The sequence below is a fragment of the Lacerta agilis genome, chromosome 2, assembly GCF_009819535.1.
Source record: "Lacerta agilis isolate rLacAgi1 chromosome 2, rLacAgi1.pri, whole genome shotgun sequence".
NCBI lineage: Eukaryota > Metazoa > Chordata > Lepidosauria > Squamata > Lacertidae > Lacerta > Lacerta agilis.
In genome coordinates, this window is record NC_046313.1 from 80,126,164 (window position 1) to 80,150,746 (window position 24,583).

The 24,583-nt window shown below is 40.2% G+C and overlaps 1 protein-coding gene across 2 annotated transcripts; it reads left to right on the plus strand.

Moving 5' to 3' along the window:
• Positions 1-237: 237 nt before the first annotated feature.
• IP6K2 (inositol hexakisphosphate kinase 2) lies at positions 238-24,583 on the plus strand. 2 transcript variants are annotated; one of them, XM_033141006.1, is made up of 6 exons: positions 238-359; positions 15,876-16,171; positions 18,264-18,486; positions 19,226-19,401; positions 21,514-21,689; positions 23,799-24,583. In XM_033141006.1, exons 2-6 carry the CDS (start codon positions 15,970-15,972, stop codon positions 24,294-24,296), a joined length of 1,275 nt encoding a protein of 424 aa, XP_032996897.1. In that variant the 5' UTR covers positions 238-359; positions 15,876-15,969; the 3' UTR covers positions 24,297-24,583. The 2 variants fall into 2 exon arrangements, with proteins under 2 accessions (XP_032996897.1, XP_032996899.1); XM_033141008.1 differs by lacking the exon at positions 238-359 and having other exon boundaries at positions 15,739-16,171.

Sequence of the window (24,583 nt, forward strand, 5' to 3'; positions counted from 1 at the left end):
TTAGTAGTCTCTGCCCACATTTGGCTCCCCGCTTGCTGCCCAGTCCGCGCTCTTCCTCCCTCCCCATCCTTGTCCCCATCCTAACAGTTCCCCGTCCCGTCTCTCCCCCCCCCCCACGAGTCTCCATCATCACGCGGCGCACGATGCCTTGCCGCCCGCCTCGGCTCCCCTAGCAACAGAGCCTGGCTCCCTTAACTCCCCCAATCAGCGGAGGCTTGCTCCGTCAGAGCCAATGGAGATGCACGGGGCGGAGCCTACCCTCTGCCAGCGGGGGAAGGGCCGCCCCGCTCGGCGCCGCCATTTTGGCCTCTGAGAAACAAAAGAGTCGAAGCCGCTGCTGGCGGGGAGCTGTTTGGCAGGTAACCGCATCTCTCGGTTTTTATTACTGTATTACTACTATTATCATCATCATCATCACCACCACCAACATTATCGTTCCCACCCCTGGGTGTCTCAAGGTGTGAGGAGGAAACGAGGAGTCTCATCCCGTCTCCGGATAGGAGCCCAAAGGTCCCTTCCATGCCGGCTTGAGAGGAGCCGGCGGCTGGGTCGCTCCAGGGCCACCATCTTCCTTCCCTTCTCCCTGCGGGTGGAGCCGGTTGCCACATCCGCACTTTCTCGCGTCGTCCTCAGGCTGAGGTAACCGGCTCCTGCGCCTCCTGTAGCCGGTGAAACCCCAATAGCCGCGCCGTGGAGGCAGCAGACTTAGAGGGAGGGTTGCTGTTTTCAAGGGATGCTTTTAGGAGAGGGGGGTAGTATTAGGAAACGAAGCCTTTGATGTGCCCCCTACCTCCCACAAAAACCCCCACACACCCCAGTACCAGCCAGGTATCAGTGCATATGATGTGGGTACCCCACTCGTTTGTCTTTCTGCACCCCCCTCCCCTTTCTACCCGGCAGGAATTGGTTTGCCTCTCGAGCTCTGTGTTGCGTTTGGCTTGTGCTGTGGGCGCGCATCAACGGGCATCCATTCCTAACTGAAAATGGTCGGGCGGGGGTGGAGAGGAGGAGAAAATTATTGCGAGCATCTCTCTCACTCTCTCTCACACACACACCCTTTATTGCGTTTTTACTATACATGCACTTTTATGTTTGGTTTGTTTTAACACTTGAATCGTCATCCTTCTCTCGTTGGGTGAGATTTCTCTTTCCTTTATCTTTCCCTTATCGGAAGGTCTACGCAGGGTTAGAAAACCTTGTGCATAGGGCCAGGAGGTCATAAAATGGTGAGGAACTTTGAACTTCTGGGTGGGTGTGGTTTAAAGCTTTTATTGTGATGGGAAATGCATGACTCATTGTTACTCTGCAATTTTGAAATAAGGCTGGATGACTAACCAGGTACTTGTATATGCCCTCCCCCCTTTCTTTCTCAACATGTTGCACCTGCCTGGTGTATTTGTATGAGATTTGTATCATGAATTTGGAACATCTTGATCTTACATTGTAGTAAACTATTAGTTATTTAATTGAATGTCTAATTGACTTCTTCCCAGGCAGTACACTGTGTGTTGAAAGACCTTTTATTGCCCTGAAAAAAATATTAGCAGCAGTCTAAGGTACTGTGGTTGTTTTGACATGCACATGATAACACAATCTTGGTGTTCTATATTTCTGATGTAATTTTCTTCTGTTTCGGCCTGCTTTATAGCACACCATGCCCTACCGACTTGCTGTGGCTGGCATAAACATGGCAAAAAATAAGTCAGTATCTACCCAAAAAACTTTCTGCAACAGTTCTTAACATTTAATTAGAATGCTTTTTCAGAGTAAATTGCTCAAAAGTGTGCAAAAATGTAGGTAAAAGAAAATAAACAACATGGAAGAAGTTCAGTGATTGCTAGCAGTCATATTGAAAGTTAGTTGAAATGTTATGTGAACAAAGTTGTAACCAATGCATATGGTGGTCCATGGCCTCTTGAAGGGATGTGGATTATTATCTGTACCACATCCACCTTAATAGCTTTCAAAAGCATCCCAGTTTACAGCCTGGTACAGAATTATACAAAATACACGAAGATGGCTATCATATCTTAATCACCGACAAAAGATGTCGGCCTTCTCGCCAGATGGTTACAGTGAAAACAGCTTAAGTCACCAGTGAGTACTGTACTTCAAGGCTCAATTGTGCAGTGAGCAGGAGTGGTTATTTCCCATCAGTTATGAGTCTGATCCTTCAGTTTCTAGACAACAGACTGTCAACCATCATTACATTGGTCTTGTCACCATCATATTTTCCACATTCTTCTGATATGTGATAAGGTATGATATAGAAGGACAAGCTGGGCATAAATTGGCTTATTTAGGATAGGGGTAGGTAACCTGTAGCCTTCCAGATGTTGTACTACAACTCCTGTCATCCCGAACTATTTACTGCGCTGGCTGGGTTGATGGAAGCTGAAGTTCCAACATCTGGAGGGCCACAGGTTCTCAGTCCCAGATTTAGGATTTATAAATGAAATTAACGGAAATACTTTGCATGTAGTCAGTTTACAATAAATGCTATTGACAACTTAGTTAAACTGTATTATTTTGGTTGTTTACACCCCCTTTGCCAGTAAGGGGCAGTACTCTGTTGCTTGAGGTAAAGTATTTACATAATCCAAATTTACTTATGTGAGTCTTCCCCACAGTCATTGGGGATGTTTGGCATGTGAGAGCCAAGATCTTATAGCAGTCTGCCAGTCACTTCACAGCCACCAGTGATCCTTCCCTTGCATGTTTAGGGGAGTGAAGGTAGCGATCTTGTTGATGGATGGGGTGAAACTACAAGACGTCCCACCATCTTCTAACTGTTGTCTTCACTAGGAAGCAAAAAGTAGTAGTTTCTACAAATAGGGATATTATTAAAAGTGGGATTTGGGGAGTGTTAGGAAACTCAGATATATAAACTAATCACCAAATGGCACCTTAAACCTAGGTTACTGTTGTCAAAATGGAATGTCTAGATGCCTTTTCCCCCAATGTGGTTTTTTATTATAATTTTTATTCATTTAATTTCTAAACTGCTTTATATTTTAAAGAGAAAATCTCAAAGTGGTTAAAACAACACATTAAAACATCAAATAATATAATCCAGAACAAAACAAATTCAAGCTTCAATGAAAATATTTCAGATTGTTTTCCCCATATTTATTTACCTACTTAATTTATATAGCTTCCCCATAGCAGAAGTACTCTAGGAAGCCAGTGTGGTGTAGTGATTAGAGTGTAGGAATAGGGCTTGGGAGATCGGGGTCCAAATCTCCACTCAGTCATGAAGCTTCCTGGGTGATCTTGGGCCAGTCATAGCCTCTTTACCCATCTCACAAAGTGTTTGTGGGTATTAACTGAGGAGGGGAGTAAACCATGTACACCCTGGAGGAAAAGGTGGGATAAAAATGCAATAAATAAGCTTTTCTGCTTACCTTCTTAAGAAAGCTGGAGGGGCCAGCCAGATGGAGATGTCAGTTGTGAGCCTGGTATCCAGAGATTTATATGTAGTTGCAACTGGACCTACGCCTGTCACAAAACGCACCTGGCTGATTTTGAACACTGATGGCCAATGAAGGGAATCCCTCATCCCCCTCACACAGCATAGAGCCCATTAGAGGTGGTGGTGATGACACAGATGGCTGTATGACCCCCCCTTGCATTTTCATAATCCATTTAGCTGAATTATTTGGATTGGAGAGACTAATGCCTCTGCTATCCATTGTAACAAGCTTGCTAAGTATTTTATAAATAAAATGATGCATATCTGTTTTGACTAGGATGCCATATTTCAATTACATAGAGATAACTTTAGCACCCCTTACAGTTGTACCTCGGAAGTCAAACAGAATCTGTTCCAGAAGTCTGTTCAACTTCCAAAACGTTCGGAAACCAAAACACGGCTTCTGATTCTCTGCAGGAAGCTCCTGCAGCCAGTCGGAAGCCCTGTTGGACGTTCGGCTTCCAAAAGAGCATTTGGAAACCAGAACACTCACGAGGTATGACTGTACATTTATTTGGAATGGGCAAGGTGGTAGTATAGATGCCTGTATAAAAAGTTTCACAGAATCCAAAGTGAGATGAAGTAGAGCCTGTCCAATCTCCCCAGGAGGGTATTTTGGAACTGGCACCCCCTGTACCTGATACCCACCAGCCATATTTCCAATGAAGATGGACTGGAGAGTAGAGCCACTGAAACCATTCTTAAGGCATGAGCGCATTCATGTAGATGGAAGTGGTCCCATGCCACTGAGGGTTTTAAAGATAAAGACTAAAAGCAACACTTTAATGCAACACTTTAATTTGAGGCCAGAAAAAATTGTAGTTGATATAATATCAATGTGTTATGTCCCACACGCTAACTAACATTCTGGCAAATACACTTTGTACCAATTGCACTTTTAAAACTTTGAAAACAGCCACACATAGACAACTTTGCACCAGTCCAGATGATTACTGCGATTTATGGATGTGACTAGTACATGAGTAATGAGTCAAATCCATGCTTTCGAAGCAAGACCACAGCTGATGAACTAGACAAAACTGGTAAAGGGCACTCTTGCCTCCTCACATAATCTGATTAGTTCCAGGAGTACCCCCAGACTGCATACTTAGTCCTTCAGATGGAGTTCTGTCATTGCCTGGATTAAGGATCATTTTGTTTGCTCCCATCCATGCCAAGACTGACTCCAGATACCAATTCAGAGTTTTCACAACTTCTCTGTGGCTAGAGGATGGAACTGAGAGATAGAGCTGTGTGTCATCAGCATACCAATTGCACTACATTTTAGAACTCCAGATTATGTCTTCCTGTGGTGCCATTTATAGAATAAACAATGCTGAATTAGAAAGCATTGAAGTCGTTATTGTAGTGGACCTGCTGAAGTAGCATGTATATAACATGATGGATGAAATTATACATGCTGTGAAAGGTGAGGTACATAGCCTAGGATACTGGAACCATCCTAACTTCTGGATGCCCAACTGATATTGGTTATAGACACTTAAGTTTTTTCTCAGTTAATATTCAGCATGCCATCTTCCATCCCTTTTGGAAATCAAAGGCATTTTGATCAGTGTAAGTGCTTTGGTAATAGGGACATTAAGCTGGGTCAGACAATTTATCAGTTGAGGCCAGTACTGCCTACTACTTTGTCTGGCAGTGGTTCCCTAGTTGCTCCTTGAATTGTTTTTACACTAATGATATCAGAGTTTGAATATGGCATCCTTTTCATCAAAAGTATGTGCCCTGAGCTACAGTTCCTCCTCCAATAAGGATTGTTTACTATGTGAGACTGTCCTTGAATGGGCATTCATATCATGGCTACTACACTCTACATTTGTATTCATCTTAAAACACACCATATATATTATTTTGGTAATCCTAACAACTACAGCTCTCTAAGATTGATCAGTATTATTTGTTCCATATTTCATGTGTAAAATGGAGGCTTGTCTAAGGCATCCAAGTGACTTTCTAGTTGCATGATTTGAATGTGAAACTAACTTTTAATAGCTCTGCCTACTTTGGCCTCTGACCCTACCCCACTAGCTTGTCCAGAGGGGAATGCAGCTCTCAGACTGAAAAGAGTTCCCCACACTTGCCCTAGAGAAAGATAAAATATTCCATGTTTGTGTTTAGTAAAGAAAGCTAAAAACTTGGAAATGAAACTGCCAAGTTTGCATTATATTGTATTTTCAATTGGCATCCATAAGAATTTATTAATGAACTTTTTTCCTGTGGAAAAATAAAGCACTGGTGCCCCGCAAAACTTATAAGTATTCCTTGTTCTGCAGCCCCATCCCAAGAAGCAGGAAATTCAAGAGCTTGTATTTGATGTTGGTGGGAAGACCTGGCAGTACTATGGCTGGTCACAAATTACAGCAGTGGCAACTTTTTGGGAAACGAGACCTTGAGCTTATGTGTTACGCCCATGCAGAGTAGTTTTAAAAGATGATGCACACACATTCCATTCCAGCAGGCTGCAACAGTGAGAGATAATAGGAAGCAGGGGCAGTCCATCAGTTAGGCCTGAAAAACCCAACTCCACCAGACCTGCTCTCCTTTAACTGGCAGCAGCCATTCCAGCAGCAAGAGAAAAGACTGTGTCTTTCTGCCAGCTCTGCTGAAAGGACCAGCTTCATCAAGCTTCTGTCCCTTTTTCCAGCTAGTCAATTTAAGAACTACATACCACAGAGAATTGTGGGTTTGGTTCCAGACCACCACAATAAAGTGAATATCACAACAAAGCAAGACACACAATGCTTTTTGTTTCGCAGTGCATATATAAGTTATGCGTACATTATACTGTAGTCTATTAAGCCAGGGCCCCCTGGCTGCAGGGCAGGAGGGGGAAAACCTACACACATAGGATCTCCTCTACAGATGTTCCCTCTCAATATGCATATGGCAAAGAGTAGGTGGCATGATGGCAGAGAGGGAATCACCCAACTAGGGCTGTGAAGATAGGCTGGAGCACAAAATAGAGTTATATTAGAGTCCTTTGCTGTTCTCTTTATAAGGAGATCTGACAGTGTCATTATTTTTTCAGGCAAATTAGAACATTTTTTCTTAAGCAGATGGCTCTAACTGGTGATACAAGCCGCTTTTTGTACTGCTTTCCATTAGTTGCAAATCTCTATATAGTAGGCCTGCCACTTACATGAGGGTTTGGTTCCAGGGGTCCATATGCAAAGGCAAAATCACATAAAGCCAGCAACCCCTGGAACTACCCTCCTGTGTGACCATCCCTACCTGTCTGGAGCAGACCTTGCCCTCTGCTTTGCTAACCGGGCACTGGGATGCTTCAAGAGCCTTCCTGCCTCCTTCCTAGAGACTGGAGGGCTAAAAAAGCTATTTCCATAATGGGTTTCTCCTGCTCCCCATTTACTGTATTTTTCCATGTATAAGAATGTTTTTGCTGATTTTTTCAGTCAAGAATTGGGGGTCGTCTTATACACAGAATGTGAATGTGGGGCAGGGCTGGAAAACTTGACTGCTTTCAGGCTACACTGTGGGAAAAGGCGCTTTGCTCATGCATAAAGGCACTATTTCCCCCTCAGCCGAGAGTGAGCCTGGTGCATGGAGCTCAAGCTTCACGAGGTATCCTGTAGAAGCCCCTCTAGTACAACACTGAAGAGGATGCCTTGTCACCCTGTGTGGAAGGTTCTACTCTGCCCGCCTTCCTAATCTTTCACCTGACCTTCCAAAGTTCCGAAGTTTGGTGACTTAAGCAGTGCAGCTGCCAATCTGCACTGAAGGTGTTATTTTGGGGAGGGGAGGGGGTGGCTGCTCTGGCTCCAGTGTCTGCCTGCTTCACCTTGCCCTGTCCATGGAGATGTGGTTGGCTGCGAGCACTCCTGGATTGCTCCCAGCTCTGGTGGCTCTGAATCTGGGACCTGGGCGCTGCTGCCGTGGTCTTCATGCAGAGCAGGATCTGGCAGGTTGTAGCTTAGGCTGCAAAGAGTGGGAGGGCAATGGACGGGCCCCCTCTCTTCCACCTGCCTGCCTGTTTTGATCCTGTGTGCTTTCTGCCTGGGCTTGAAGGCAGTCTCCCCAAAAAAGCTCTCCCTGGCACTCTAAATGGAAAAAAAAGTTACCCGTTTTGATGTTTTAAATACTGATTTCTTAATTTTGGGTACAAAAAATAGAGATCTTCTTATACATGGGGGCATCTTTTACATGGAAAAATACAGTTCAGTCAAATCTCAGTTTTCGAACATCTCGGCTGCCGAACATTTCAGAAGCTGAACACCAAAAACCCAGAAGTGAATGCTTCCGTTTTCAAACGCATCTCAGAAGTCGAATGGCTTCTGAGGCGTGTTTCTCAATTTTCCCCATTGAACTTGCTGATAGCCCTTTGATCCCGGGTTTTCAAACGTTTCGGAAGTTGAACGGACTTCTAGAGTGGATTACGTTAAAAAACTGAGGTTCCACTGTAATTACTTTTCGGCTGCGTGCTTCAGGTCCCAATCACATAAGTATATTTTGTGTTATTTGCGGGCCCATTGTATAGCATTTAAATCAGTAGCAAACTACTGTGACTAGTAGAAGCAATCACTAGTTAACAGGAAATGAGTCACAGTAGACCTGTAAATGAGTAAAACTGTAAGGTGCCATATATTGGAACAATTTCAATTAGTGTAAGTAAGAATAAGGGTGTGGTCCTACCTTTGAAAAAAATATACATATTATAAAATCTCACAAAATAACTACATTCTGGTGAAATGCCTGGCAGGTACAGGAACGTCATTCTAACAAGAGTAGTGAAAACAATAGCTACCTTAATCATTACCTTGTTTTTCAGATTTGCCAGTTCTGTCTGATTACTTTCTGTACCAGTCTTAATAGAGCCTTATTTTTAATTAAAAATAATTTATTTGTGACAACTGTTTAATATTTATCTACAAGTAATTCAGGATGGATTTAACTATGCCTACCTGGATTTGTCCATACTTCTTTCGTGCTTTGTTTCCCCCTTCCCCTAGGTGTACATGGGAGCTATTTTCTCCTTGCTAAGCATGGCCTGAGACGTAGTAGTAATAGGCTGGGCAACAGCACATGTATTTCTATCCCCCCTCCCCTGTGGAATACCTGCTGTTTGCCACTTTGGATCATGTCCCTGTTAGATGGATAAAACAGGAAATTGATTAATTTCAATATGTATTGATTGCAACAGGGATGATGGGCCATCAGTTAGATTCACAAACAATAATGCTAACTGAATGTATGCTGTTGTTTTCACATATATCAGAGGTCGGCAACGTCCGGCCCAATTGCCGGATGCTGCCCACAAAGGCCGTTTTACCGGCCCACAAGCCCCCCGCCAACTGAGCTGCCTGCTCGGCAAGCCCCCCACATGCCGCGCTGAACCAGTGTGCCGCGGTGACTTGCCAAGAGCACCAGAAATCGTGTCTGCGCATGTCCGGCCCACGGACACTCTCCGTGGGCTTGATCCGGCCCATTGCCGGATAACCTTGCCAACGTCTGACATATACAGTGGTACCTTGGTTCTTGAACTTAATCCATTCCGGGAGTCTGTTCAACTCCCGAAACCGTTCAGAAACCAAGGTGTGGCTTCCGATTGGCTGCAGGAGCTTCCTGCACTCAAGCGGAAGCTGTGTCGGATGTTTGGCTTCCCAAAAACATTAGCAAATCGGAAGTTACTTCTGGGTTTGCGGCGTTCAGGAGCCGATTAGTTCAACAACTAAGCTGTTCAGGAACCAAGGTACCACTGTACTGCATTCTTCCTAATGCAAGTAGGTGTACACTCATTATGGCAGCTCTCATAATAGAAAGAATCTGGACATTGCTGCTGCATGATACAAACACTGTGGGTTGCGGATATGCCTCTGTCAGGGATTACGTCCGCAACCCGAGCGTCCACTGTATTTTAAAAGTGTGTCCAAGCTGTGTTGTTTAAGCAAATTGTGGACAATTTTAACCAAGTCATTTTGTGTGTTGGTATTTAGATAGAAGAGGAAATTAATTTTTTGAAGAAATACTAGAGAAATCGAAATTGATTACCAGTAGATGTTACTAAATAAAGCCCAGTATGGTATGTTTTAAAATATATAATTTATTCAGTAACAAACTACTGACATTCAGCTCAGACATGGAGTCCACGCCCTACTCCTGCATTGTTTCCTAATCCACTAACCTTTAAAGAGGAGAAGTGAAAGAGAACTTGGGAACAGTGGAAAAAAACTTACCCTGCAATGGAAAATTTTGATCTCTCATGCAATATACAGAGATGCTAAACTGGTTCTTCTACAAATTATTATTATTATTATTTTGGTCAGCTACACAATGTGCATTCACTTGCAATGCAATTAAGAAATCAGCTATATCATAGAGGAGCTTTTACTTTATATTCTCCTGATCTTGTACAACAGGTGCATGGGAAATCTGCACCCCATTCAAATAGTTGTTGGACTATGTCCCATCAACCCTGACAATTAGCCATGCTGACTGAAGGTTGCAATCCAACAATATCTGGAAGGCCAGAGCTCCCCCCTTCCGTGCTGTATTGTTGTTCATTTAATGGCTCTCTGCATGCATGGATTCGTGTGCAATAGTTAAAGCTGCATCACAACCCTAACAAATGTCACAGAATTCTGACATTACCTGTGTATGTCAGAAATGTGAAATACTATTTATCTGTTCTCACATTTTCACAAAATTCATCTGTGATTGTCTTGTCAGAATTCACATGTTTGTTTGCATTTACCAAAAATGGTCAGTTCTTGTAATATGTACATGTAAGGTTTATAAATTAGATATTAGAGGAGACATTGCCCTCTTGCCTTTAATGTGATCTTGCAGTTTTCTAGACTTGATACACTGTTCTTTAAGTTTAAAGGTTTCACCTTGCATTTACTTAACTATGTTGTTTGCATGTCCGTTGCTGACTGCAGGTGTCCTGTGAGAGTACAATGGAAATAAAAGTTGAGCAGCGTAATCATGATATGGTCATAGATCTCCTGAAATTACTTTTAAAAGTTTTAACAAGGAAAATATTTGACTGCTTTTGTCAGTGTTATTTTTAATAATTCATCTTTCTTTATATAAGAGGGGATCGTTTTGTAATTAAAACGATAGTGTATTAAAGCTTATGTGCCATTTGGTTGTTGAAGAAGTTAAGGAGCTGATTTCTCCCCCTCCCTTGCCCCAATTATGAGTCCAGCAATCAGCATGACGAAGCCCTTCCTCTTTTTGCCCCTCCATTTGTACAGCTAATGATGCATGAAGCCTAATTATTAACCCCAGTGTAGGTTTTATTTCTACCATACTTTCAGAGGCAATCAGCTCTTATCTACTATGACTTTTATTTTGATTAATATTATGCAAAAAATAGACTTACGGTACATTTCTGCTGATCTTCTTCTTTTGACTTGCAAGTCACCAAACTGACGTGATGAAGGCAGTAATATGACTTGAAGTAGGATTACCATCTAGTTATGAAAGCCAGTGTTGGAAGTCTGTTGGCATTTAGCATAGATTTTGATCTCTAAAACTAGAAAAACTAAACTTTCTGAAACAAAATATATCTAGATAATGTGGGCTCCCTGTTAAGTCAGTACAGTATTGACTTTTTGTTCCTTGTGAAGCTAGGAATGGAGACACTGAAATGTTCTCCTGTTCTTAGTATCCCGTGAAGGTGACTAGAGATGTGTTCCGGGGACTGGGGCGGCTTTGAGGCTATTCACTTCTACTGCCCTGATCTTTTGGACAAAAGGATAGATAAAAGTATTATGGATGGATTTCTCGCTTCTCCCAAAGCAGGTTTTTGTGTGGAATGGTAATTCTAGCAATTGTGAGTGTAAAGCCAGAGGATTATTCCTGGTTCATATGAAATGAAAGGGAATGACTTTGGGAATAAACTGCATTCTCAGCTTCTCAGGAGGAACTTCCATGTGTAGAGAAAAACCAGAACATAGTAGTCTAGTAGGGCAAGAAAAACATTGTAAGAAGTAGCTGGAAAATGTTTATTGTAGGTGTCCCAAGTACAAAGGAACTTTCTGATCCTCAACATGCAGTCTCTTTCTTGATGAGAAGTAGGTAGTCTGTTCATTTAAGCAAAATAATTGAGTGGGGGAGGGGAGATAGGAAATTGGGTATTGTGAAGATTCTGCCAACAAAGAGAGGGACGGAAGGAGACTTCATGTAAGGGAGTTTCACTCACGTGGCTTGCTCATTGGGAAAGCAAGAGTTTTGCAGATTTTAAACTTTAAAAATTCCCACCTCAATTCAGATTACCTTTACTCTTTTTAAAGTAGTGACTATTAATGGCTCCATTTATATCAACACCCAGTGTTTATTCTAGGTTTTGTATTTCAAGGATGCATTTAGTTAAATTCTGAATGCTCGAGGCTGTGCATAGCCATTATTTTGGATAATTTTCTAGATAGTTTAATAAATACTTGAGATTTTTTTCATTAAGGGGATAACTTGTAGTTAGGCAGAAATGAGAGAGCAGAAATAACGAAAATGAAGTAGAGAGAGTTAGCCATTTTGGGGGGGAAAGGGGAAGGCTTTTAGAAAGGCTATTGCCAAAGCAAAAGCATTTGTTGTATTTCAGTAAATGAACTCCATGTTCTCAGGCACATGGGTCATTTTCTACATCTCAATATTTAAGTAGGATATTATGTTCTTGGGGAAGATTGTTCATAATTAAAATACTTTATGTTTTATACTCAGAAGATTTAGCAGGAGTTAAAACGCTTTTCCTTTAGAGTTATATAAATGGTATTATGAGGGAAAATATATAAAATCTTGTTAGGGGTGGAAGTGTGAAGAATAAAGATGCTGTTGTTACCTTGATCTAAAGCAGGAATGGATCATTGGAAAGCTGTACATAACAAAACTTTGCCTGGGGACATCTAGTAGCTTAGGATTGTCTTGAACTGCATTCAGACAGGTTTTTTAAATGTCAAGTATGCTGCAAGCTCCACAGGGACTGTTTTTAATCCCTCTTAGCTTACACATGGACTTCTGACCAGCAAGATCAGTATAGGCAACACAGTCTCTAGACTGAAAATGTGCAGTAAATAAAACCATGAACCATGAAAACTTAGTGAAGTGGTTAAACACACAAGTTATGAATTGTGAAGCCTGTGATTTAGATCTTTGCTTCACCATATGCTCACTATGAGGCATCATGCTCTGGTATGGGAACAATAATGTAATCACAAGTAAAATTCCAGGGAAGGGAGGCAAAGACTACTTCAGGGCCTGCTCCAGCTGCTTTTCCCCTCTGCTTCCCAGGTGTGTGTGATCTACTGTCATCTACCCAATGGGAAGGATTCAAGGAAGAGAGGTGATGGTGATGGTGATGTGTGCTCTCCCAGAGAAGACTATTCGAAAGAGTAGATGCCAGAGAAGGGCCAGCTCCACTTCTAGATGTTGACGGCACATGAAAAGGTGTAGAGCCCATGCCAGATATTATGTGAGGAAGTATGTATGAGAAGATGCTCTGTGGTCTGGTATGCAAGACACAGGCTGTTTAGGACTTTAAAGTTAAAAAGCAACAACAGCAGCACATATGAGTTGTGCTTTGAAGTAAAAAGACAACCAATGAAGTCACAACTGCCGTAATGCACATCAGTCAATAAGGGACTGCAACATCTGGACTAATTGTGATGCTTTTCAAATCCATTTCCAAGGGCATGTTAATAGGAAATGTTTTTCTGTAGCGTAAGCAGGTGGTTACCAATGCATGAAGAACAAAAGCAAGATTCTGTTGCATAATACTGGAATATTATGCATGCCCATGTATGAGAGACAGCTTTTATGCTCATGTTTGAAGGTGGGGCCTGTTGAATCATGTCCTGGGTGATACCCAAGAGAATGCAGTTTTGTAAATACACACAGTTCAGCATCCTCTGTGGACTGCTCTGAACATACACGAAAGAAAACAAGTTGTGAAAGTGCTTGAAAAATTAATGAGCTCGCTGGGGAAGAGTGGAGAGTGGCATACGTTTGCCTGTCTGGTGAAATTTGTAGCAAATACATTTTTTGTGAGGATCAGAGGTTATAGAGATTATTTTGGCAAAGTCTTTATGTGTTTGCACATGCATGCATTTTCTGTTACAATGACAGAGCAAAATTTCTTGAACGTATTGTCATGATTTCAATAGCTTGTTTATTTGGAAGTAAGCTAGGGTTGCCATATTTCAAAAATAGACTCAGAGTCTATTCTGAGTAGGAACACAACCCAATGCATCTTACCCCGAGTAGGTGATCATTGGCTGCATCTTTTATCTGAGGGTATTGCTATTGTAGAGTAATTCATTGGAACTGGAAAAATAGTGCCATCTTCTGGATAGAAGTGTATTGCACAAATGGACTGGATGCAATAGTAGTTAGGTAGTCAGAATGTGCTTCACACCAGTAAGCCATTAAGAGTAAACATTAGGTATACTCATTGCTTATCTTCTGCAGTATCACAGTTATTGAGCTAAAAATATTTTGTTAAGCGTGGATTACATTGTATTTTCACTGGGTAGTGTTCCAGATCATAATGTTGTTATGGTCCAGCAAGTATTAGTTAAATTTCTGTTCACCCTACGGAGGGCAGCAAACAACAAAACAATGCACAAAATTTGAAATCAATCTAAAATGTTTCTTAAAAAGAATTAAGTATCCTCAGTGCTAATAAGTTCAATATTATCAGTATCACATACACATCTATTGTTTAAAATCCTTCTGTGTGTCTGTGTATGTTCGTGCATGTGCACGCACACACTTCTCAAAATTTATCAATTTTTATAGAAAAGAGTTGTTTGTTTCTGCAATACATTGCCATTTAATTGTTAAGATAAATTTTGTGCACACCTACTTGGAAACCAGCATCTTTGAATTCTGGGATTTATTTCTAAGATTACATGCTTTGCACAGCTTTGCACTGTGATCCTATACGTAGGTGTATCTAAAAATAGGTCTGCGACCTAGAACACTTTGTGGTCTCTCAGAATTAGCTGCATGATTGTTCATGTAACACTCTTTATGGGAGAACCAGTGGTCACATTATTTTTAGCTACAAATCTTAAAAGATTAAACTATATTAGACCTTTGCTATATTTGCGAATAGGATTTAGCTCATCTCTGCTTTACTTTCTCAAGATGATCAAAATAGACCATTGAGCTTCTAAATGTGTGATCCTTAGTCTTGAAGACCACTAAAGTTCTGTACAGTATAATGTTTGTCATCTTATAAGGAGAAAAACACGTACCGGTAGATACAGAGTAAACTTTTAAGATTATCTTCCTGTTTAAGTTGGAGATAAGGTTGCTAAGAATAAAACAAGCAATGCTGAACATACTACTTTTATGGAAATATGCACAATAGGTATTGATGTGTTTTAAAAATTAGGGGGATTGTTAATTTCTGTCAGTTTGTGTCATCTATGTATGCACAATTTTCTGAACATGAATTCTTTTCAGTTCTCTTTTTGGAAGCTGCACTCACAGAAGTCTAAAGCTTTTCTTTAAACTCTTGAGTTCAAAAAGCAGGTTGTGGTTGGCCCAAGAGCTTTTAAAAGCTAATTTGACATTCTGATTCATTTTATATTTGCTGTTTATATGTTTTTAAATGGATTTGTATATTTTAATATACAGTATTGTTAAGTACCATCCTGAGAACCTTTGAATTAAAGTGCAAAATACAAACTCACTAAATAATAATTAAATGGAAAATGTTTGTGTATATTCTTCAGGGACCCCTCTTTTAAAAGCTCAAAAAGCCAAATTGCAAACTCCTTTATTACCTGGGGAGTTCAAAGTGGTGTTTAGGAACTCTTTTCAAAGGCTAGTTTAGCTTGTGGCCAGGCTCTTGCTTTTTAAAATGAATAATAATAAATAGTGTGTGTATGTATGCATGCAAACTAAAAGAAAGTAAGCATCAAATGGAAACACTGGTTTACAGTGTCATTTGCATGTTCTATCTACAACAGGCTTTAGAAAGCTAGATTGGTATCCGTAATATGATACAGAGAAAAGAGTGGAAATGCGTCATTTATCTACAGCTTTGCCCTGTGGACTATTGTGTTGATAATAAAATGCTGCAAGAGTTAGCAGATTTGAACAGCCAAGAGAAACTGCGAGTGCTTCTCCCCCTTCCACTTTCTGCATTGACATTCTCCCTGCTCCTTCGTAATAGGCACACCTAGTAGCTGTGTGCTAACCCCAATTGGCTAAAATTGTGAGAGGCGTGGTATGCAGATTATGGTATGACCTCACTCCTGTTTGTCTCAGTGCTTAGAGCTTGTTGGCTCTTTTCAGTTTCTGCTTCAGAGCGGAGAGTTTCACTTCTCTTTCTCTCGCTCTCAGTTACAGAAGAATCTGTTAGTTGTGCTCTTTCAGACAACGTTGCTAAACGAAAAGGGATTTTCTTCTGTTTCCATAGACTTTCTAGCGGGAATAAACATATACTGGAGAAGCAATCTCTGTGTGAGCTGCCTTCACAACTGCCACATTGGTGTGTCTAATGTGCTACAAGGATGAGCCCGGCATTTGGAGCTATGGAAGTGGAGCACTATTCCAAAGGCGTCCTGCTAGAGCCTTTTGTTCATCAGGTTGGGGGTCACTCCTGTGTCCTCCGGTTTAATGACAAGACCATCTGTAAGCCCCTTATCCAACGAGAACACCTGTTCTATGAGACCCTTCCTACAGAAATGCGTAAATTCACTCCTCAGTATGAAGGTATGTTACCAACCTTAGAAGGGGGTTGGGCTTTTTTATTCTGTTTGTAAATCCAAATGTGCTGTTTTGTCTCTAAAGTCTCTTATGCTGAAGAGATTTTAGGGGGTTTATTTTCATGCATTTTGATATTGTCTGAGCCAGGCTGTGGAGATACAGGGTGGAGATGCTTGCCAGTGGGTCTTTGGGCTGACTAACAGCATTAGAGTAGAACAACTCTGCTGATGATAGCCTATAGATCGGCCTTAGGCACAGGTAGGTAAGTATATTGATAACAGCTTGTAAATGTTTTCAGTAATAATGTGCTGCTTCTTTCTGATTTGTATGTGTGTGTGCACTTTTTAAAACTAAAAAAAAAAAATAAACTGGATAAGATTTGCTTGTCTTACAGAAGTTTATTGTGGCTCTTTGGATTCTTTTCTACCTCTAACAATTTGGTCAGCATAGCAGGGAAGTTAAAATTTACTGTTAAAACATATTCAGCTTGTTTTTGCACTTAAGGAGATGGGGAAAAATGCGGTCATTAGGTAGGCAAAAGGTGAAATACCGTTGAAGAGACTGTCTCAGATGGTATGTGGGAGTAGATATTCCAGTTCTTAGCATTGCATTAGTTGACCAAAACTTTTAACTTTGAATGAGGTACTACTGGAATTTAATTAAAGATACCCGAATTTTAAAAATCTGATTACCTTTTTACATTGTATTATATTTATTCACTGAATAAAGCAACCACTATTTCACCAATTAAAAGACTAAGAGATGTCTCTTAGTTGTATTGCTATATGATGTGCACGCTTACTGAAACATTTGAAAACTTCTCATTACAAGCTTTTGGAATGAATAGATGAAAATGTACTTGATAAATGTTTGATAGAATGTAATAAATTGTACTAGCATATGTGGTTTTTCTCTTTTGGAGATGTGTGGGAGGGATTTAGGGGTAAGGGGGGCCCTCATTTGGTCCATCTCTGTTGTTTTTTCCAGGATAAAGTCAAAGGCCATTTTCTAGCTGGCTTCCCCCCCTTTCCTGTAGCTCTTTCCTGTGTGGGCAGCAGGACTGTCAGTCAGAGCTTCCGCACTCCCTACCCTTGCTACTGTAGGTCCCAGAGCTGCCTGCCCTGCTCAGAAGTGCCAGTCTCTCGCCAAGAACTCTAGTGATGAGCGGCAAGAATGTACAGATTGATTGATTTCAGGATAAAGAGAGAGGACTGAGGAAAAAAAGCCCCATTCAGCCAGTTGTTACAACTTCTGCCATAGCATTCCTATATGGCACTGTCAGAACTTTCCTCTAAGACTCTCAAAATATAAGACAATGCTCTAGAGACTCTGAGATGAGGAAGCAAAAATGCTTTCAAAGTTCACCATGTTTTGATGTATCTCAGTCAAATTTGTTTTGTACTTCATTTTGTTATTTCCTTTGCAAGACTGCTACATAACTGAAATCAATAAAATATATTCCCCCAAGGAAAATAAAAATTGTAAAATTAAACGTGGTGATTCTAAGTGGAACCCTTTGAATTAGTTGTCTGTTGTAATGTGTGATGTTGTTCTTGTTTTGATCTGCTCTTGCAAGCCTTTCCTTTCCCCTGGAATCTATTAACCCTCCTGAAAGCCGTTTGTTCAGATAAGTGCTTTTAGCTTTGCTGTTAAGCAAAACTTAAAGCTTTTGGTGTTTCTGTGCAGGGCACATTTCACTGCAAGATGTAAATATACAATGTTTTACATCTCTTCTAGGGACAGATAAGTCAGATTTTTTTTTAAAAAAAGAAAATAATAAAAATTTTCAATAATTGAAAACGTCTCCTGTTATTATTTGATTCCTATGTGATTCTGCTCACGAGAAGAATCCTGTATCATTAATGTGTTGTCTTCATGATAAATTGTCTTCTCTGTGAGGTGTCACTTTGTCTAGATGTTTTGATATTTGTTAGGTTGACAGATGAGTTTTGGCCTGTGGCAAGATAAAAAACTAAGGACTGGGGTAAGAGAAAAACCAAAGTTGCTATATTCTTAGTGCAAAATTATGTTGTGTTGTAAGCTGTATATGCTTCTCATTCCTTTAATTTTAACTGTATATCTTATTTTTCCTCTGAAGGTGTGGTATCGGTAAGCTTTGAAGAGGATGAAGACGGAAACCTGTGTCTAATAGCATATCCATTAAATGGAGACCATGATAACTTGGAAAGCCTAGATAATTCTGAATGTGAACCTAAAAATAAATTGTTACGGTGGACTAATAAAAAGACTGTATTACTAGAAAATGAAAAGTTAACCAAGGAGTGGGTTCGACAGCACCGAAAAGAAGAGAAAATGAAAAGGTAACTAAAAAAAGAGTAAGCAAAGCAAAAGCTACTATCATGATTCTTCTGTGTACACTCAAATCTCATGGATTACAAAAAAATGCAGTGCAATCCTAAGCGTTTTTACTTGGAAGTAGTTACCATTGTATTTAATGGGGTTTCCTTATAGATAACTGTATAAAACTACAGCCCTAGTGTGGTAAAACTAGATAGGGTTGCATACTGTACATTTTTGTGCCTAGAAAGTCATTTTTCTAATTTAAGTAAGGAGCTCTGAAATTCTAGTTTTTCAAGCCTTCTACAACATATTTAATTTTATTGATTTCAGGATTAGATTGAGGCATTTTGAGTAGGAGAAGAATATCTGGAACATGGTGTCATTTGAATCTTGAAAGTTACAAATTGTGGAAACTGTTAAATAATGCTCTTCCAGAAAATATATAAGAGGCCATGTTAGGCTGATGCTTCAAAAGCAATCAAAAATATTGTGGCACCTTAAAAACAAGGCACTTATTTATTTAGCTTTTGTGGACTAGAATCAGTGCTCATCGGATGCCAATACTCTTTTAAAAACATGGGTGAAGGCTTGACTGAGAAGCCATGGGACAAATTAGTTTTAAAATCATTGTGAAATAGGCTAGTTGTAAGCAGTGCACGAGTGAAGGCTAGCAGAGCACAAATATTTTCAAATTATTTTTGAAAGGCTAGGATACTTCCACTTGACCACTAATATTAAGGTTTGGTTCTTATTTTTCAGCCATAAGTTAGAGGAAGAATTCGAATTGCTGAAGAAATCTGAAGTGCTGTATTACAGCGTGGAGAAAAAAGGAAATGTCAGTTCTCAGTTTAAACACCATAATCCTTGGAGTATGAAATGTCATCAGCAGCAGTTAAAGCGAATGAAGGAAAATGCAAAACATCGGAATCAATATAGTATCCTTTGTGCAAATAAATGTATGACAACTGAACAAGAACCACATTATGATAGGAACTGAATAGTTAAATATCAAATGTGACAAGTCACTCAAACGGGGGAACTTTTAGACTAAATTTTAGTTTCTCAGCATTGGCTGATGGAAGTGACTACAATGTACTATTTTCTGCTGTTGGAATTCAGGCCCTTACATAGTTCTTAGGCTGATGCTACGTAAATCTGCAGACCATTTACCTTTACAGTAGCCCACAATTGATGTGTAATCTCTGCAGTTGGTGGAGGATATTGATGGTAGTGCTGTTGTCTGCATTATGTAAGGAACCATGTTGGTCATGCTGCAGTCCATGCCAATCTTACCTCTAAGGCAGTACATTCTGTTGAGGAGTGATCTGTGCTGACAGTGGTATGAGTACAGATGTGCATTTAAACCAATATATGCCTTAGTGCACATCTAATTTTTATAAATGGAACCTCATGCTTTAATTAGTGGATAGACCCAGTGAAGTAAAGTTCTGCTGTTTCTTTATGTTGGAACCACCAGCATTCTTTCCTCAAATGGCACCAGAGGGCTTAATCTCTACCTCTCGTGATCACAAGTTCAAATGTGTCTTGGTTTGCTTTTTTATTCGGTGCAAAGAAGTATGTAGGTTTTTTTGTTCAGTTGTATGGAGAAAAATAATGCTATCTTAAGTGACAGAGCCAGCTGCTTACTGTCTATTCTTCTCTATTTTGTATTTCCGGTAGAATATCTGATACAGGGAGATCACGTTTAACACATATTCTTTGTGTATATAAAGAGCTCATGAGCTACATGTAAACCCACTTTCCTAAATCATATAGATACAGTCTACAGGGAGCAGCTTGTAGACACCCTGACATTCTGCGATTGCCATCGGAGGCAAATAGATAAAGGGGTCTGTGTACAAAAAATAATAAATGTGCGGCTGGTTCTCTGATGTGGCACAAATATGATGTTTAGCTGTATTTTGCCTTTAAGTAGCCTATTTAGTGTATTCTTCTGAAAATGAATGTACAGTGGTACCTCGGGTTACGTACCTGATCCGTTCCAGGGTGCCGTTCACACCCTGAAAAGTACGCAACCCGAGTGTCCATTTTGCGCATGCGCGAATGCACAGGATGCTTCTGCGCATGTGCAGACCGCACAGAATGCTCTGATCTTTACTTCCAGGTTTGCGGAGTACACAACCTGAAAGTACGTAACCCAAAGCATTCGCAACCCAAGGTATGACTGTATAAGAACTGCTAATGGGTTTTTTTAGGGGGACATTAAACCCTTAGAACACTGAAAAATGTTCAGTGAAAATATGTGGGTTCTCCGCACAAGCCTTGTAATGAAATTTTCTGATGGAGTTGTCTGAAATATTGATAACTTATCATCAATACCTGATTGAGATAGTTTATAATGTTTTTATACAGTTGAGAAGAGCGGCTGAATAGTTTATCCAAGGATATACCAGAGTTATGTGTCACACCAAAAGCTTGCTGAAGCCAAATTGATTGTTTCATAGGCTCTGTCCTAAATCTCCATCATCTCAGAGAACAATGCTTTTATTTGGTTTGTGGAAAACAAGGCATTTTATGATACAGACCTGCCTGTTAAAATCAGCAGGGGAGGCCTTGCTGGGGGATTACTGCTATTTGAGGCCAGACAGGCAGTTGTATTGTGGGGACCTTCTCTGTAGTTACCCCCCCCCCCAATTTGCCTAGTTATGGAACTCCTTCCCCATGGCAAAGGGGCCATCACTCTGCCTGGCACCATCATCAGACTTTTCATTGGTCATCTGGGAGCAGATGAGTAATTTTAGATTGGGTTGTGCCCCCTCCTTTGCACTATAGCAATCTGTGTTCCAAGTAAGCTATTTAATATGGTTTATTGAATGTGCGCATCCTGCCCCGAGACATTGTAGTGAAAGGTGGATAACAATAAGTTTAAAATGCCAGTTATTAATAGTGAAGTTAAGTTGTACAAGTTCTAATACTAGGGGCAACATTGAGAATTTTAATTATTGGTTGGAACATTTCTTTATTTTGGCTTCAAGTATAAGAGGAATTTTGGTCACAGTTCTTCTGAGCTTTCCTTAACTAAACAGAATTTATTTTACTGGAAAACCTAACCTCGCGTTATGAGGTGCCTTGTGTGTTAGACCTCAAGATGGGAACCCGACAGCATGGAGATGATGCATCTGAAGAAAAGAAGGCTAATCAGATCCGGAAGTGTCAGCAGAGCACTTCAGCAGTTATAGGAGTCCGAGTTTGTGGTATGCAGGTGAGTTTCAGAAAGAGCAGGAGCAGAATGAGGTGTTTGGAATGAATAGTTTCTGCTTATTAGGCTTTTGAGTGAAACCAATTTCTATTTGTGATTTCTTCAAGTGGAAAAATTCTGGCTTTCCTTAGGCAAGCATTGCACTGTTCGGAATTTTGTGAGCTACTGATTACAGTTATCATCAAATAGTAGAATTAAGTGCAGTGGCGCTGTACGTTTTTCATTACATATTTCAGGCTATTTAAGAATGGTGTCCTCCTTATTTTCTCTAATTCAAAATAATTCAGTGGTGTAACTCATTTTAGCCAATTTTGTAACTTTCCCACTTCCTACTTTTCTAGCTGAGAGATTTTACATTTTATTCACCATCATGCTGAAGAAAGCTCCAGAACGTGGCAGTATCACTGTAATCAGGCGGATGGGCCACTTGAGAGCAATGCTCTTCCTTATCAAGAGCGGAGAAAGTGAGCCGCTGTGCCTTTCTCTCACCATGCATGGAATTTGCTATTTAACCATCAGGCTGTCCTTAATTTGATTAAGAAATCCAATATGGGAGATGATCACAGAGAGTTCTTTTCCACATGCATTTGCATGGAGTGAAGCATGCACTCAAAAATCCACTCTAGCAATGCATTCTCTTCCCTCCCATACTAGCTTGTCCTGGAGTCCTGGAAGACTAAATTTGAATGCAGATAAACTGCAAATTATTAACAATACTAATAGGCTGCACCCTTGCTTTTTTTAAAAATAGTTTTTATTTAGGATTTTTTGTGTTAGTCTCCACTAAGTCTTCATAGTGTGCCCACTTCATAAAAACAGCCAAAGGAAGGCTCCTTTCACAAATAACATGATTGTAACTGTAAGGCAAGCTGTTACTAGTTATTTGGGTGTTTTTTTTCACCTTTCATTCTGGAAAGATTCCTAAGACACCTTGCAATTTAAAAGTAAATAAATAAAATTACATTGAGGCTGCTTCTTTTCCCTTTGAATCATTGTGGCTGTTCACATTGACTTTGATCGCAGCATATTGCTCAAAAGGACTGACAGCTGGGCTGAAGTTGCCTAGCCGTGTGCACTTTTATTCCCTTCACTGCAGGCGTTTTCATTGTCCAGAGGCAAGAGTAGGTGATAGCAGTTAGCTGTTCTGCTGCCTGGCTGTTTAGTTATTCCCTGTAAGTGAAAGATGCAAGTGAATGGGGCAATATGGACAATAAAAATGGGGCTCCTTGCTTCTCTGCTGGCTCTTTGCATGTGTTCATGCAAGCTTGGTTTGAATGGAATGGCTACTATGAGAGGAACTTTTCACCTTCCTGTACAACTAGAAGAGGTCATCTATTCCACTTTTCCTTTCCTTTGTTACTTTTAGTGGGAAACATCTCTGTGTTTTCCCTTTAACAGCAGCATCTCCTTTGCAAATGATGCTTGGAAGGTATAAACATGGTGTTCATAGCCCCTTTCCTTATTTCAGGCTGCAGGATATTGCTCCTAGTTTTAGTCAGCATGCTTAATTTTTATCCATCTGAGGGCCAGCTGGTACCGTCATTTCAGTTTAGTCTTCAAGGACTGACTCATTAATCTTTGCTACCATTTTAGCAGATACTAATATGATTTGTTATGGTGTGTTAAAAGATAATTTCATTGTCTCAGTTATATGCTTCAAGCTATTGATTTCTTCTGTGATGTAGACATACACAATAATTTTATTTAAAGGGCCATTTTCCCCTTCATGAGATTGCCACCAGTAGCTTTTCAAAATCAGTTAACAAGCATAGGCATGATACTGCTGTTATTGGGCTGAGTTACCAAATGCCATTATGCATGTTGTAACTTGACTTTTGAAATAGTGGCCAAGTAAATTTCTAATCCTCCTTAAATTCCATGGTCTTATTTCATCAATGGAAAAACAATAATATACAACTTAAGAATCTGCTTTGGAGTTAAAACATGTTCTATATGAATGATTCGGCTATTAGAATATTCCACCTCTGACTTCTTTCAGCTATATCAGAAGACTTTTGAAAAGTTTTCCTTCTCTTCTGAAGCATATAATTTCTTGAGGGTTTTAATTCAAAGTTACTGTTTCATTCAGTTCTTGCCTTGTATTTTCTACAGGTTTATCAGCCAGGTTCTGGCCAGTTAATGTTTATGAATAAATACCATGGAAGGAAGCTGTCGGTCCAAGGATTTAAAGAAGCACTTTACCAGTTCTTCCATAATGGGAAATACCTGCGAAGAGAACTCTTTGAACCTGTTCTAAAGAAACTGACTGAATTAAAATCAGTCTTGGAGAAACAGGAATCTTACCGCTTTTACTCCAGTTCTTTGCTCATCATTTATGATGGAAAGGAATTACAAGAGGTAGCTGTGGACTCTGATCCAGAAGACATTGAAGGCCTTTCAGAGGAGTCTTCAGATGAATCAGCAGGCGCATATGCCTATAAGCCTACTGCTAGCTCAGTTGATGTTCGAATGATAGACTTTGCCCATACAACTTGCAGGTATTACGGAGAAGATAGCGTGGTGCATGAGGGCCAAGATACGGGTTATGTTTTTGGACTTCAAAACTTAATAGTTATTATTAAAGAAATAAGGGATGAAAGCAGTGAATAAACATTTAGAATGCAAAGCAGTAGAAAGCACTATAGTGACTCTTTGTATTCCAGAAATATTGACCACTTTCTGGTGGTAGCAACCTGTACAGACTCTGTTGGGATGGCCCCATCAGAGTCAAAGCTGTTCGGGCATTTCCTTTTAGTGGTGCTAGAGTTAGCACTGACACATCTGGGTATCTTTATTATTTATTTTAACTCTCGTGAACATTCCATATTTGATTATTCAAATACCTCTGTTATTCCTGTGTGTATATATACCAATAAAATTCTTTTTGTTCATTGTAA

Excerpts from the sequence above, each read along its gene's own strand:
- IP6K2 (XM_033141006.1), top strand. The coding sequence starts at position 15,970 with ATGAGCCCGGCATTTGGAGCTATGGAAGTGGAGCACTATTCCAAAGGC. Across the intron at positions 19,402-21,513 it reads AAAACATCGGAATCAATATA|AATTTATTTTACTGGAAAAC; the intron begins GTATCCTTTGTG and ends TTAACTAAACAG. Across the intron at positions 21,690-23,798 it reads TCCGAGTTTGTGGTATGCAG|GTTTATCAGCCAGGTTCTGG; the intron begins GTGAGTTTCAGA and ends TATTTTCTACAG.